Here is a 13,295-nt window from a genome sequence, read left to right as displayed (position 1 = left end):
CCTTCCCTTCCCTTCCCTTCCCTTCCCTTCCCTTCCCTTCCCTTCCCTTCCCTTCCCTGCCCTTCCCTGCCCTGCCCTGCCCTGCCCTGCCCTGCCCTGCCCTGCCCTGCCCTGCCCTGCCCTGCCCTGCCCTGCCCTGCCCTGCCCCGCCCCTCCCTGCCCCTCCCTGCCCTGCCCTGCCCTGCCCTTCATTTTTTTCCTCCCTCTCCCTTTTCCCTTTAATTAAACTTTTTGTATCTCAACCCTCGAGCTCCATGTGTCTGTCGTATTTTCTCCCCCTGCCTCTTGCAGCAGGGGCAGGGAGAGAGCGGCCGCGCTGGAACTCGGCTGCCCACCTGAGGAAAACCAGCACCCTGTTGGGACAGCAGGGGCGTGCTGGAGTGCTGCCTTTCTCCACTTCACCATTTGCCCGGAGGAAGGATCTGCCCCCTCTGACTCTGGCCAGCACTGAGCGTCCTTTTGGGATGCTGCCAGGCTGCACCAGGACAGCCAGGTGCTGTAGCACTGGGGAGAGAGCCTCCAAGTGCCTTCCCTCCAGAGGCCAGCTCTTCTGAAGCACAGCGGCCGACAGCAGTTTCAAACCAGTAGGGGGAAACCAAAAACAGTGCTTTGTGTCCCAAAGAAGAGGCTCTGAGCACAGAACCAGAGGCCTTGGGTCTGAAAAAATAAAAATTAATTAACTAATTAATTAATTAATAGAAAAGAGTAAAAGAAAAAAAGAAAAGGAAGAAAAGAAAGAAAAAGAAAAAGAAAAAAGGTGGTGGATCCTAAAAGGCTTCTTTGGTCCCTCAAAGCCTCTGAGCTGGATGGTCCCAAACCCCAGTTTTAAAGCCCAAAGCCTCTCTACTTTGAGGTCCACCCCTCATTTAGGATCCGAAGCTTCATTATTAGGCCCCCGTGTTTCCTTGTTTGCCTGCCACAGCCTTATTGTCAGGGTCCAGCACCTCCACTTGGGATCCAAAGTCGTCTTTTGATCTCCTAACCCCTCAGAATTGAGCCCCAGGCTCTACGTTCTAGTGAACAAATCTTGCTTTTCAGGGCCCTGCAACTCCATGCTGATCCAAAGGTGACTTTTGATGGCTTACCTCCTCAGTTTTCAAGCCCAGGCCATCATTTTTAGGGCACAATGCCTTACTTTGGTGTCTCACAGTTTCATTTTAGGCTGCAAAGCTGCCTTTATAGGGTGCAGTACCTTAGCTGACAGGAACCCTCTTTCATTTTTAGTTTCAGAATGTTCATTCGAAGGGCCAAGGCCTGAGGTTTTGGGCCCAAAGCCTCCTTTCGGGTCCAAACACCCATCTGGAGGGAGCAAAGCATCGCTCTTGGATCTAGACAGAGGAGGGCAGGCTGTGCTGTCTGACATTTTTAGGCCCCGGCCTCACATGTTAGGGCAAAAGCCTCTTCCTTGGGCTCAAAAGCCTGGATCGAAAGGATAATCTCTCCTGTTTTTTTGTTGCTTACACATCAATCTTAGAGACCAGGCTGCCATTTCCAAGGAACAATTCCCTGTTTTTAGGATCCACAATTCTATTATAAGATACAACGCGGCCTTCTTAGATGGCGAGGCCTCCCCCTATAGCCCCTTAACCTAGCTTCTGGATCCAGTGTCAGATTTTTCTTGCTTCCAGCCACACTCTTACGGACCAGGCTGCCCGTTTTAGGGCAACACGCCCAATTTCTAGGGTCCACACTTTGAGCGTAAGGTGCAAAGCGGCCCTTTTAGATGCCGAGGCCTTATTTGAGAGGAAAACCAAATTTCATACTCCCGAATCCTCATGCTAGGAGCTGAGGCCTGAATTTTAGGGTCCAAAGCCTCCTTTGCGGGTCCAAACACCTATCTGGAGGAAACAAAGCAGCAGTTCAGGATCCAGACCCTGAGCTGCAGAGTCCAAAGGCCCAGGTTTTGGCTCCAAAGCCTGACTTGGAGATACAAGACATGCCCTCTCCTCCTCCTCCCTGCCTCTTGCCTCCTCCCCTCATGAAATTTTAACAGTCTGAAACCTCATTATTAGGGCCCCATGCTTCCTTCTTGGGCTCCAAATCCCTATTTTCAGGGTCCACAACCTCCACTTGGTATCTGAACTCTTCTTCTGATTGCCTTATTCAAGGCAATCAGAAGGGCACCCCTCCTTTTAAATTGTCAAATCCTCATGCTAGGAGCCAAGGCTTGAATTTTAGGGTCCAAACATCCATTTCGAGGTACAGCGAGTGGAGGGTGCACCATGCTGCCTTGACATTTCTTGGCACCAACATCACATAGTAGAGCAGAAAGCCTCTTCCTTGGACTCTAAAGCCTTGTTTGAAAGGATAATTCCTCCTTTTTAGTGTCTTTGATGGCAACGAGGAGGAGGAGGCCACTTTCCGCGCTGAGGGCGGGTGGCCCAGTGGAGCTGCGGCTGTGGCTGATGCCACGCAGCCCCAGCCCCATGCATGCAGCCCCTGTGCCAGCAGGGTGCGGCCATGAGGTCACAGCGCCGCGCTGTGACGCTGTGCCAGGCCACGGGCACCTCTCTGCGCCGGCCCCAACGGCGGCACTCACGCGGCGGTGGCAGCATGGGGCGGATGTGGGGGGCTGCGGCCCCCAGCCGCCTCCTCCTCCTCCTCCTCGTGCTGGCAGGCCTGTGTGCCCGCGATGCCTGGGCTATGCCAAGGCGAGCGCTGGGAGCAGGTGGGCGCCAGCGCCGGGGGCAGCGGCAGGGCCGGATGCGGGCGAGTCGCCGGAGGGGCTGGGGGCCGAAGCCTGGGCTGAGCCCCCCCGGGGCCCCTGTGAGCCGAGCCATGCGCCGCGCTGCCCCGGCTCCAGCCTTCCCCTCCGTCGGGAGGTCCCTGAGCCCCGCCGCAGCCTCGGGCACCTCGCCCCGTGCCCCGGCCCCTCCGTCACTGCAGGGTGCTCGGGGGCACAGCGGGCAAGGGGAACGTGTCTGCTCTCTGCTTGCTTCCAGGTGACGATGCGCTCGGCAGCGCTTCCCCAGCTCCTCAGCTGGGTCCTGGAGTGGAGCTCCAGGGGCAGCCCAGCGGTAAGTTGTCCCCGTCCCCTGCCTCCAAAGCAGCAGCACTGGTCCGCGGGCGAGTCCTGCGGGAGGTCCTGCGCAGGCAGACCACCCCCTTGCGAGGGGTCGTCCGCTCCCTGCGGGGGCTTCGCGAGGGCAGACTTGGTTGCAGCACGCAGTGGAAGCCCTCCTCACCCCATCTGTCCTGGCCCCCATCTGTGCCCGCAGGCCGTGCTGTTGCAGCTGCCCCGTGGAATCCTGCTCCCGAGACTGGGTGGCACCCCACAGGTACGTGGGCTGCGGTGTCGCTCTTGCTTTCCTTGGGCTTTGTTGGTGGCTTTCTGCGCCAGCTGAGCAGTGCTGCAGCCTCTCCCTGGCCAGTGGGCTCTTCTCCACAAGAAGCGGGGACGAGTGGTTTTCCCCCAGCTCGCCCTGCTCCTGGGCCCTGCTCCTGGGTGCCCCGGCCCCTCTGTCACCCACCGCAGGGCGCTGGGGCAGAAGGAGCTCCCAGCACGCACTGGGAACGGTTTTGCTCTGTGCCTGTAGGTGATTTGTCCGGGACGTCCGAGCATGGTCCTGTCCTCGTGCCCCAGGGCGATCCCACAAGTAAGTCGGCGGGAGGGAGGAGCGAGCATTTCCCTTGTTGTTTGCTGCCCGCGTGCAATGGACCTTCCTTGAGGCCTTCCTTGGCCTCAGCCCCGCAGGAGAGCAGAGAGGGAAGGGCTCAGGCTCGGTGACACGCCTGGGGCGCTTTGCCTTGCCAAGCTGTCTTTGCCAGCCGCTCCGCCCCCATGCGTGCTGCAGAGCCAGCGGGCACGGTGGGCTTGAGTTTCGAGCCTGGGCTGAGCTCTGGGGAGGCCCTTCTCTGGGCAGCTGCACGCACGCTTCGTTTTGTCCCGGCACGCTGGCACTGCAGGCCCCTGCTGCCTGTTTGCAAGAGGCTCCTGGGCGGGAGGGAGAGCCCAGGGCCGTGCAGCAATCCCCTGGGGGAGCTGCGCGATGGGAAGAAGCATCCCGCCCTGTTTGGTGGGAGCTGCTCTCTTCTGTGTTTGCTTGCAGGTGTGGCTGTAGGCGACGGCTCTCCAGCTTCCCCGCTGGGTCCTCGAAGAGCAAGGCAGCAAGCGAAAAGAGGCCAAAGCTCCCAGAGGACCTCGGCAATCCTGCAGGAAATCCTGCAGGAACTGGAGGGAGCACAGGGTGGGTGTGCTGCACGGGGAAGCCTGAGGGGCTGGCTACAGCCGCGGGCATGCTGAGAAGCATCGCCTGCTGCAGCTAGAAGCATCCTCCTGCTGAGGAGCGGTCGCTCCCCGTGCAACTGAGCCGCTTTCTTTCCGAAGGGGCGGACGGAGAGGCTGTGCAGAAGGAGGCGCTTCCCAGGGGAAACACGCTGCCAGGCTCGGAGGGAGCGCCAGAGGCAGCGCCAGCGACCGTCCCGCCAGGTAATTGCCGGCCGGTGGCACGCTTAGCACAGAGCAGGTGCTGCCAAAGGAGCCTGGCAGCGCTCTGGAGGAGGGCTGTGGGCTCTGGCGCGCGGAGCGCAGCGCCAGCAGTGTGCCAGAGATGCTGGCGGGCCTCTGTGCCTGTGGGTGGGGATCGCCTGCCTCCCACCGCAGCCAGTTGCAGCCCGTGACCCGTAGCGGAGCGTACCTCCCGCAGCACCTGAGCCCCGCAGCTTGCCCAAGTCCCCAGGGGCCCAAAGCAGCACTGCAGCAGCGAGCGGGACCCCTCCTGCGACCTGCGGCCCAGGGGGCTGCACGGACTCGCAGAGGGAGCCTCTCCGTCCGCCCGTCCGCCCGCCCGTCCTTCGGCATCCTCTGTGCCCGAGCCGTGCTGAGGCTTTCCCTTTCTCTCCTTCTTGGCAGTGCTCTCGGAGCCCGGAGAAGCCCGCCACACCGGGGTGTTCCAGTTCTTTCCAGAGAGTCCAGGTACTGAGCAGCCCGTAAGCGGGAGCCGCCTAGCGAGCATGGCGGCGGCGCCTTCTGCTGCAAGCAAGGCAGCTTCTTCCCGGAGAGGCTGGCAGCGGGAGAGCGACCGTCTCGGCACTGCCAGAGCTCCCGCAGGCTGCCCAGCAGGGCGAGGACGCGCTAAGGCCCAGAGCTGTTCCTCCAGGTGTGGCTGGCGAGAGGAGCGCGAGTGCCTCGGCCGGTGCCGCCGTGCGCAAGCACTGCCTCGTGAGCGCGGCGGCAATCGTGGGCTCCCTGCTCTTCGGCACGCTTCTGTGCTGCGGGCTCATCCGGCTGCGGAGGAGAAGACAGCAGTGAGCGGCCGTCTCTCGCCCCAGCTCCCCGTCGGCCGGCTGCCGCTGGCCTTGCAGCACCGCCGGTGAGGTGCTGCGGCGCGGCCGCCGGGTGCTGCCCAGCCTCCTCTCTCCGCAGGCGCCTCTCCGCAGCCTCGGAAGCCCAGGCACCGAGACGGGCCCAGCGCCAGCGGCCGCCACCCGGGCCTGGCCGAGCGCACCCCAGCCGGCTGCAGCGTGACCGGCCCAGCGCCCTCCAGCCCCCGTGGATACCACCCCCCCGGCCCCCACCACCGTCCCGGCCCTCCTGCCAGGGCTGGGGGCGGCCCCCCCGGCGTGCGGGGCAGCGGGGGGGTGAGGACTGGCAGCCGTCCGGCAGCTTTGCCGAGCGGCATGCCTTCTCTGAATAAAGCTCTGCACCCGAATCGCCAGTGTCCAGGCTGTGCTTCGCCTCGCGCTAAGTGGCCAGGGGAGGGAGAAGCTACGAGCAACCTGCGGACACCTTTCCCCCCTCTCCAGCCTCTTCTGCCGCTTGTCCCCGCTCTCTTGCCCTGCTCCAGCACGCAGTCCCTCCCATGGCATTGCAGGCCTTCCCTGCGTGGTCCTGCATGGGCTTCCCTTTCTCTGCGAGACCAGGAAAGGGGAGGCACCGCCAGAAACAGGCTGTTCCCAGTGCTGGCAGCCTTGGGGACACCAGAGCATTCCAGACACCAGCTGGGGCTCTCTTCCGAGCAGCTGCGAACGAGGCTGTCCCTTTTCAGAGCCGCTTTCCACCCAGCGGCACAACAGAGGCAGAACCTCTTCCTCCAGCTTTCCTGCTTCTTTCGCGCTGTTTGGCTGCCTGTTCTTTGTCTCCTTGTCCTGGCCAGCCTGCTGTCCGGCGCCCTGTGGGCTGGACACACAGCTCTCTGTCTCCTCAGGCGTTTCCTTAGAGCATCAACAAGTCCTGAGCCCTGCGGGTTGGATGGCTGAGAGAGGGAGTTAGGAACACACAAGAAGTCACTAACTTCTTAGTACATTCCTTTCTAACTTGGAGAAAAGGGGGAACTGAGAGAGGAAGTTAGGGGAATCTTATCAAGCAGAGAGGGAGTGATAGCATGAAACTAGGATGCTCAAGTTAATTAAAGCAAGAAGCCTTGGGCCCCTTTCCCAAGGGCAGTCTCCTCAGAAGAGTGTGAGCCTGTCTTAAGAAACTGGTCCTGCGGGTGGACAAGGGTCAAGGAGCAACTGAGTCTGCGCAGAGACAAGAGGTCAGCTAGCGGTGATGAGGAAGAGTCATCAATCTTCATCCCACGACCACCAGACTACACTGTGAAAGTGCAGATGGGAGGAGTTGATGGAAATGGAACTAATTTTAATACCAAGCGGGGACAGGTTACGAATACGTATAGGCGTGGTGTGAAACTTCATGCATAGGTAACTCTTTACTGCATAGAACCATGGCAAGTTGCCGCGTCAGGTGCGCACGACTTTGGTGGGACTCCCCCCCATGCTGCCCAGCGCTGAATAAACGTACCTACTGTACAACTTCCTGATGGTGGAGACCGTTTTCCGCAAGTCATGGGTACGTTCAGCCCTGCGGCGAGGCCTGCCACACAGGGAAATTCCTCAGCAGCAGCCCCCAGACTAGGTGCTGGATCCCCAGTCACACAACAAGGGGTTGGCTGCAGGATCTCCTTCCCGCAGAGCTCCAGGGGCCTGAGCAGCGCTACGGGCAAGTCCCAGCGGGTGTTTTGGGGGCAGGTTCTGGCATGGCTGGGCAGCGTGATGTGGAAACCCCTGTGTGCCGTTCTTCTTCTGCCCCAGAGGCCCTGCTCCCCGTTCCGGAGACGCTCCCTAATAAAATAGTGGACCTAAGAATAAAATTGTGGACCTAAAACTAGGAAGTTGGTCCTTGAAAATGGCAGCCAGGTCCGTAAGACTGTGGATGTAAGCAAGAAAAAGCCACTAAAAAGGAGGAATTATCCTTTCAAACAAGGCTTTAGAGTCCAAGGCAGAGGCTTTCTGCCCTAATATGTGATGCTGGGGCCTAAAAATGATGGACAGTGCAGCCCTCACTCCTCTGTCTGGATCCAAGAGTGATGCTTTGCTCCCTCCAGATGGGAATTTGAAAGCAGAGGTGTTCCTCTCAAATAAGGCTTCACCATCTAAAAGGGCCGCTTTGCACATTCCAGTGAAAGTGTTGACCCTAAAATTAGGCATTGTGCCCTAAAAATGGCAGCCTGGTCCATAAGAGTGTGGCTGGAAGCAAGGAAAATCTAGCTTTGGATCCAGAAGCAGGAGTCAGGGCCCTGACCAAAAGCACTCGGTCACTTAAAAGGAGCAGCCTGGCCCTTAAACGGAAAGTTAAGGCAATCAGAAGAAGAGTCTGGATGCCATGTAGAGGTTCTTGACCTAGAAAATAGGGATTTGGGGTGTAATAAACAAGCACGGGGCCGTAATAATGAGGTTTGGGACTGTTAAAATTTCATGAGGGGAGGAGGCAAGAGGCAGGGAGGAGGAGAGGGTGTGTCTTGTATCTCCAAGTCAGGCTTTGGAGCCAAAACCTGGGCCTTTGGACTCTGCAGCTCAGGGTCTGGATCCTGAACTGCTGCTTTGTTTCCTCCAGATGGGTGTTTGGACCCGCAAAGGAGGCTTTGGACCCTAAAATTCAGGCCTCAGCTCCTAGCATGAGGATTTGGGAATATGGAATGAGGGGTTTTCCTCTCAAATAAGGCCTCGGCATCTAAAAGGGCCGCTTTGCACCTTACGATCAAAGTGTGGACCCTAGAAATTGGGCGTGTTGCCCTAAAACGGGCAGCCTGGTCCATAAGAGTGTGGCTGGAAGCAAGGAAAATCTAGCTTTGGATCCAGAAGCTAGGTTAAGGGGCTATAGGGGGAGGCCTCGCCATATAAGAAGGCCGCGTTGGATCTTATAATAGAATTGTGGATCCTAAAAACGGGGAATTGTTCCTTGGAAATGGCAGCCTGGTCTCTAAGATTGATGTGTAAGCAAGAAAAGGCAAGAAAAAAAGTAGAGGTTACCCTTTCAATCCAGGCTTTTGAGCCCAAGGAAGAGGCTTTTGCCCTAACATGTGAGGCCGGGGCCTAAAAATGTCAGGCAGAGCGGCCCACCCTTCTCTGTCTGGATCCAAGAGCGATGCTTTGCTCCCTCCAGATGGGTTTGGACCCGAAAAGGAGGCTTTGGGCCCAAAACCTCAGGCCTTGGCCCTTCGAATGAACATTTTGAAACTAAAAATGAAAGAGGGTTCCTGTCAGCTAAGGTACTGCGCCCTATAAAGGCAGCTTTGCAGCCTAAAATGAAACTGTGAGACACCAAAGTAAGGCATTGTGCCCTAAAAATGATGGCCTGGGCTTGAAAACTGAGGAGGTAAGCCATCAAAAGTCACCTTTGGATCAGCATGGAGTTGCAGGGCCCTGAAAAGCAAGATTTGTTCACTAGAACGTAGAGCCTGGGGCTCAATTCTGAGGGGTTAGGAGATCAAAAGACGACTTTGGATCCCAAGTGGAGGTGCTGGACCCTGACAATAAGGCTGTGGCAGGCAAACAAGGAAACACGGGGGCCTAATAATGAAGATCCTTTGGATCCTAAACGAGGGGTGGTCCTCAAAGTAGTGAGGCTTTGGACTATAAAACAGGTTTTGGACCATCCAGCCCAGAGGCTTTGAGGGACCAAAGAAGCCTTTTAGGATCCAACACCATTTTTCTCGTTCTTTTGTCCTTTTCTTTTTTTCTGTTATGTTTTTTTTTTTTTTTCCTATTTATTCTATTTATTTATTTATTTTTAATTGTTCAGACCCAAGGCCTCTGGGATGCTGAGGATGCTGCTGGCCAGCTCTGATGGCAACGAGGAGGAGGAGGCCACTTTCCGCGCTGAGGGCGGGTGGCCCAGTGGAGCTGCGGCTGTGGCTGATGCCACGCAGCCCCAGCCCCATGCATGCAGCCCCTGTGCCAGCAGGGTGCGGCCATGAGGTCACAGCGCCGCGCTGTGACGCTGTGCCAGGCCACGGGCACCTCTCTGCGCCGGCCCCAACGGCGGCACTCACGCGGCGGTGGCAGCATGGGGCGGATGTGGGGGGCTGCGGCCCCCAGCCGCCTCCTCCTCCTCCTCCTCGTGCTGGCAGGCCTGTGTGCCCGCGATGCCTGGGCTATGCCAAGGCGAGCGCTGGGAGCAGGTGGGCGCCAGCGCCGGGGGCAGCGGCAGGGCCGGATGCGGGCGAGTCGCCGGAGGGGCTGGGGGCCGAAGCCTGGGCTGAGCCCCCCCGGGGCCCCTGTGAGCCGAGCCATGCGCCGCGCTGCCCCGGCTCCAGCCTTCCCCTCCGTCGGGAGGTCCCTGAGCCCCGCCGCAGCCTCGGGCACCTCGCCCCGTGCCCCGGCCCCTCCGTCACTGCAGGGTGCTCGGGGGCACAGCGGGCAAGGGGAACGTGTCTGCTCTCTGCTTGCTTCCAGGTGACGATGCGCTCGGCAGCGCTTCCCCAGCTCCTCAGCTGGGTCCTGGAGTGGAGCTCCAGGGGCAGCCCAGCGGTAAGTTGTCCCCGTCCCCTGCCTCCAAAGCAGCAGCACTGGTCCGCGGGCGAGTCCTGCGGGAGGTCCTGCGCAGGCAGACCACCCCCTTGCGAGGGGTCGTCCGCTCCCTGCGGGGGCTTCGCGAGGGCAGACTTGGTTGCAGCACGCAGTGGAAGCCCTCCTCACCCCATCTGTCCTGGCCCCCATCTGTGCCCGCAGGCCGTGCTGTTGCAGCTGCCCCGTGGAATCCTGCTCCCGAGACTGGGTGGCACCCCACAGGTACGTGGGCTGCGGTGTCGCTCTTGCTTTCCTTGGGCTTTGTTGGTGGCTTTCTGCGCCAGCTGAGCAGTGCTGCAGCCTCTCCCTGGCCAGTGGGCTCTTCTCCACAAGAAGCGGGGACGAGTGGTTTTCCCCCAGCTCGCCCTGCTCCTGGGCCCTGCTCCTGGGTGCCCCGGCCCCTCTGTCACCCACCGCAGGGCGCTGGGGCAGAAGGAGCTCCCAGCACGCACTGGGAACGGTTTTGCTCTGTGCCTGTAGGTGATTTGTCCGGGACGTCCGAGCATGGTCCTGTCCTCGTGCCCCAGGGCGATCCCACAAGTAAGTCGGCGGGAGGGAGGAGCGAGCATTTCCCTTGTTGTTTGCTGCCCGCGTGCAATGGACCTTCCTTGAGGCCTTCCTTGGCCTCAGCCCCGCAGGAGAGCAGAGAGGGAAGGGCTCAGGCTCGGTGACACGCCTGGGGCGCTTTGCCTTGCCAAGCTGTCTTTGCCAGCCGCTCCGCCCCCATGCGTGCTGCAGAGCCAGCGGGCACGGTGGGCTTGAGTTTCGAGCCTGGGCTGAGCTCTGGGGAGGCCCTTCTCTGGGCAGCTGCACGCACGCTTCGTTTTGTCCCGGCACGCTGGCACTGCAGGCCCCTGCTGCCTGTTTGCAAGAGGCTCCTGGGCGGGAGGGAGAGCCCAGGGCCGTGCAGCAATCCCCTGGGGGAGCTGCGCGATGGGAAGAAGCATCCCGCCCTGTTTGGTGGGAGCTGCTCTCTTCTGTGTTTGCTTGCAGGTGTGGCTGTAGGCGACGGCTCTCCAGCTTCCCCGCTGGGTCCTCGAAGAGCAAGGCAGCAAGCGAAAAGAGGCCAAAGCTCCCAGAGGACCTCGGCAATCCTGCAGGAAATCCTGCAGGAACTGGAGGGAGCACAGGGTGGGTGTGCTGCACGGGGAAGCCTGAGGGGCTGGCTACAGCCGCGGGCATGCTGAGAAGCATCGCCTGCTGCAGCTAGAAGCATCCTCCTGCTGAGGAGCGGTCGCTCCCCGTGCAACTGAGCCGCTTTCTTTCCGAAGGGGCGGACGGAGAGGCTGTGCAGAAGGAGGCGCTTCCCAGGGGAAACACGCTGCCAGGCTCGGAGGGAGCGCCAGAGGCAGCGCCAGCGACCGTCCCGCCAGGTAATTGCCGGCCGGTGGCACGCTTAGCACAGAGCAGGTGCTGCCAAAGGAGCCTGGCAGCGCTCTGGAGGAGGGCTGTGGGCTCTGGCGCGCGGAGCGCAGCGCCAGCAGTGTGCCAGAGATGCTGGCGGGCCTCTGTGCCTGTGGGTGGGGATCGCCTGCCTCCCACCGCAGCCAGTTGCAGCCCGTGACCCGTAGCGGAGCGTACCTCCCGCAGCACCTGAGCCCCGCAGCTTGCCCAAGTCCCCAGGGGCCCAAAGCAGCACTGCAGCAGCGAGCGGGACCCCTCCTGCGACCTGCGGCCCAGGGGGCTGCACGGACTCGCAGAGGGAGCCTCTCCGTCCGCCCGTCCGCCCGCCCGTCCTTCGGCATCCTCTGTGCCCGAGCCGTGCTGAGGCTTTCCCTTTCTCTCCTTCTTGGCAGTGCTCTCGGAGCCCGGAGAAGCCCGCCACACCGGGGTGTTCCAGTTCTTTCCAGAGAGTCCAGGTACTGAGCAGCCCGTAAGCGGGAGCCGCCTAGCGAGCATGGCGGCGGCGCCTTCTGCTGCAAGCAAGGCAGCTTCTTCCCGGAGAGGCTGGCAGCGGGAGAGCGACCGTCTCGGCACTGCCAGAGCTCCCGCAGGCTGCCCAGCAGCGCGAGGACGCGCTAAGGCCCAGAGCTGTTCCTCCAGGTGTGGCTGGCGAGAGGAGCGCGAGTGCCTCGGCCGGTGCCGCCGTGCGCAAGCACTGCCTCGTGAGCGCGGCGGCAATCGTGGGCTCCCTGCTCTTCGGCACGCTTCTGTGCTGCGGGCTCATCCGGCTGCGGAGGAGAAGACAGCAGTGAGCGGCCGTCTCTCGCCCCAGCTCCCCGTCGGCCGGCTGCCGCTGGCCTTGCAGCACCGCCGGTGAGGTGCTGCGGCGCGGCCGCCGGGTGCTGCCCAGCCTCCTCTCTCCGCAGGCGCCTCTCCGCAGCCTCGGAAGCCCAGGCACCGAGACGGGCCCAGCGCCAGCGGCCGCCACCCGGGCCTGGCCGAGCGCACCCCAGCCGGCTGCAGCGCGACCGGCCCAGCGCCCTCCAGCCCCCGTGGATACCACCCCCCCGGCCCCCACCACCGTCCCGGCCCTCCCGCCAGGGCTGGGGGCGGCCCCCCCGGCGTGCGGGGCAGCGGGGGGGTGAGGACTGGCAGCCGTCCGGCAGCTTTGCCGAGCGGCATGCCTTCTCCGAATAAAGCTCTGCACCCGAATCGCCAGTGTCCAGGCTGTGCTTCGCCTCGCGCTAAGTGGCCAGGGGAGGGAGAAGCTACGAGCAACCTGCGGACACCTTTCCCCCCTCTCCAGCCTCTTCTGCCGCTTGTCCCCGCTCTCTTGCCCTGCTCCAGCACGCAGTCCCTCCCATGGCATTGCAGGCCTTCCCTGCGTGGTCCTGCATGGGCTTCCCTTTCTCTGCGAGACCAGGAAAGGGGAGGCACCGCCAGAAACAGGCTGTTCCCAGTGCTGGCAGCCTTGGGGACACCAGAGCATTCCAGACACCAGCTGGGGCTCTCTTCCGAGCAGCTGCGAACGAGGCTGTCCCTTTTCAGAGCCGCTTTCCACCCAGCGGCACAACAGAGGCAGAACCTCTTCCTCCAGCTTTCCTGCTTCTTTCGCGCTGTTTGGCTGCCTGTTCTTTGTCTCCTTGTCCTGGCCAGCCTGCTGTCCGGCGCCCTGTGGGCTGGACACACAGCTCTCTGTCTCCTCAGGCGTTTCCTTAGAGCATCAACAAGTCCTGAGCCCCGCGGGTTGGATGGCTGAGAGAGGGAGTTAGGGGTATACAATAAATCATTAGCCACTAAAAAGGAGGAATTATCCTTTCAAACAAGGCTTTAGAGTCCAAGGAAGAGGCTTTCTGCCCTAATATGTGATGCTGGGGCCAAAAAATGTCAGGGCAGCACGGCCCGCCCTCCAGTCTCTGCTTCCTCAAAATGGATGTTTGGACCCTAAAATTCAGGCCTCGGCTCCTAGCATGAAGATTGGGAATTTGAAAGCAGGGGTCTTACTCTCACATAAGGCTTTGCCATCTAAGAAGGATGCGTTGCATCTTATAATAAAATTGTGGACCCTAAAAATAGGGAATTGCCCCTTGGAAAGGGCAGCCTGCTCTGTAGGATTGACGTGT

The 13,295-nt window shown here is 60.8% G+C and overlaps 2 protein-coding genes across 6 annotated transcripts; both read left to right on the top strand.

The window, feature by feature from the left end:
• Positions 1-2,376: 2,376 nt before the first annotated feature.
• LOC311442082 (uncharacterized protein) lies at positions 2,377-6,642 on the top strand (the record flags this gene model as incomplete). The annotated part of the gene is made up of 10 exons (XM_084530851.1): positions 2,377-2,668; positions 2,943-3,017; positions 3,219-3,278; positions 3,537-3,596; positions 4,050-4,187; positions 4,328-4,429; positions 4,853-4,915; positions 5,100-5,247; positions 5,366-5,491; positions 6,441-6,642. Exons 1-10 carry the CDS (start codon positions 2,431-2,433, stop codon positions 6,640-6,642), a joined length of 1,212 nt encoding a protein of 403 aa, XP_084386977.1. The 5' UTR covers positions 2,377-2,430.
• A 1,796-nt stretch (positions 6,643-8,438) lies between these two features.
• LOC311441894 (uncharacterized protein) lies at positions 8,439-12,832 on the top strand. 5 transcript variants are annotated; one of them, XM_084530509.1, is made up of 8 exons: positions 8,439-9,401; positions 9,676-10,011; positions 10,270-10,329; positions 10,783-10,920; positions 11,061-11,162; positions 11,586-11,648; positions 11,833-11,980; positions 12,099-12,832. In XM_084530509.1, the coding sequence occupies exons 1-8, from the start codon at positions 9,164-9,166 to the stop codon at positions 12,367-12,369; spliced, it is 1,356 nt and encodes a 451-aa protein (XP_084386635.1). In that variant the 5' UTR covers positions 8,439-9,163; the 3' UTR covers positions 12,370-12,832. The 5 variants fall into 5 exon arrangements, with proteins under 5 accessions (XP_084386635.1, XP_084386636.1, XP_084386637.1 ...); XM_084530510.1 differs by having other exon boundaries at positions 9,676-9,750; positions 9,952-10,011; positions 11,586-11,980; positions 12,099-12,378; XM_084530511.1 differs by lacking the exon at positions 10,270-10,329 and having other exon boundaries at positions 9,676-9,750; positions 9,952-10,011; positions 11,586-11,980; positions 12,099-12,378.
• The last annotated feature ends 463 nt before the right edge of the window (positions 12,833-13,295 follow it).

Source organism: Aythya ferina, assembly GCF_964211825.1.
Source record: "Aythya ferina genome assembly, chromosome: 10".
In the NCBI taxonomy this organism is placed as follows: Eukaryota; Metazoa; Chordata; class Aves; order Anseriformes; family Anatidae; genus Aythya; species Aythya ferina.
Note: the sequence above shows the minus strand (reverse complement) of the source record. Positions and strands in the feature narration are given on the sequence as shown.

What these genes read in the sequence shown, in the direction of transcription:
- LOC311441894 (XM_084530508.1), top strand. Translation starts at nt 9,164, where the DNA reads ATGCAGCCCCTGTGCCAGCAGGGTGCGGCCATGAGGTCACAGCGCCGC. An exon ending in GACTGGGTGGCACCCCACAG is followed by an intron (nt 10,012 to 10,269) that starts GTACGTGGGCTG and finishes CTGTGCCTGTAG; the next exon opens with GTGATTTGTCCGGGACGTCC. An exon ending in GCCAGCGACCGTCCCGCCAG is followed by an intron (nt 11,163 to 11,585) that starts GTAATTGCCGGC and finishes CCTTCTTGGCAG; the next exon opens with TGCTCTCGGAGCCCGGAGAA.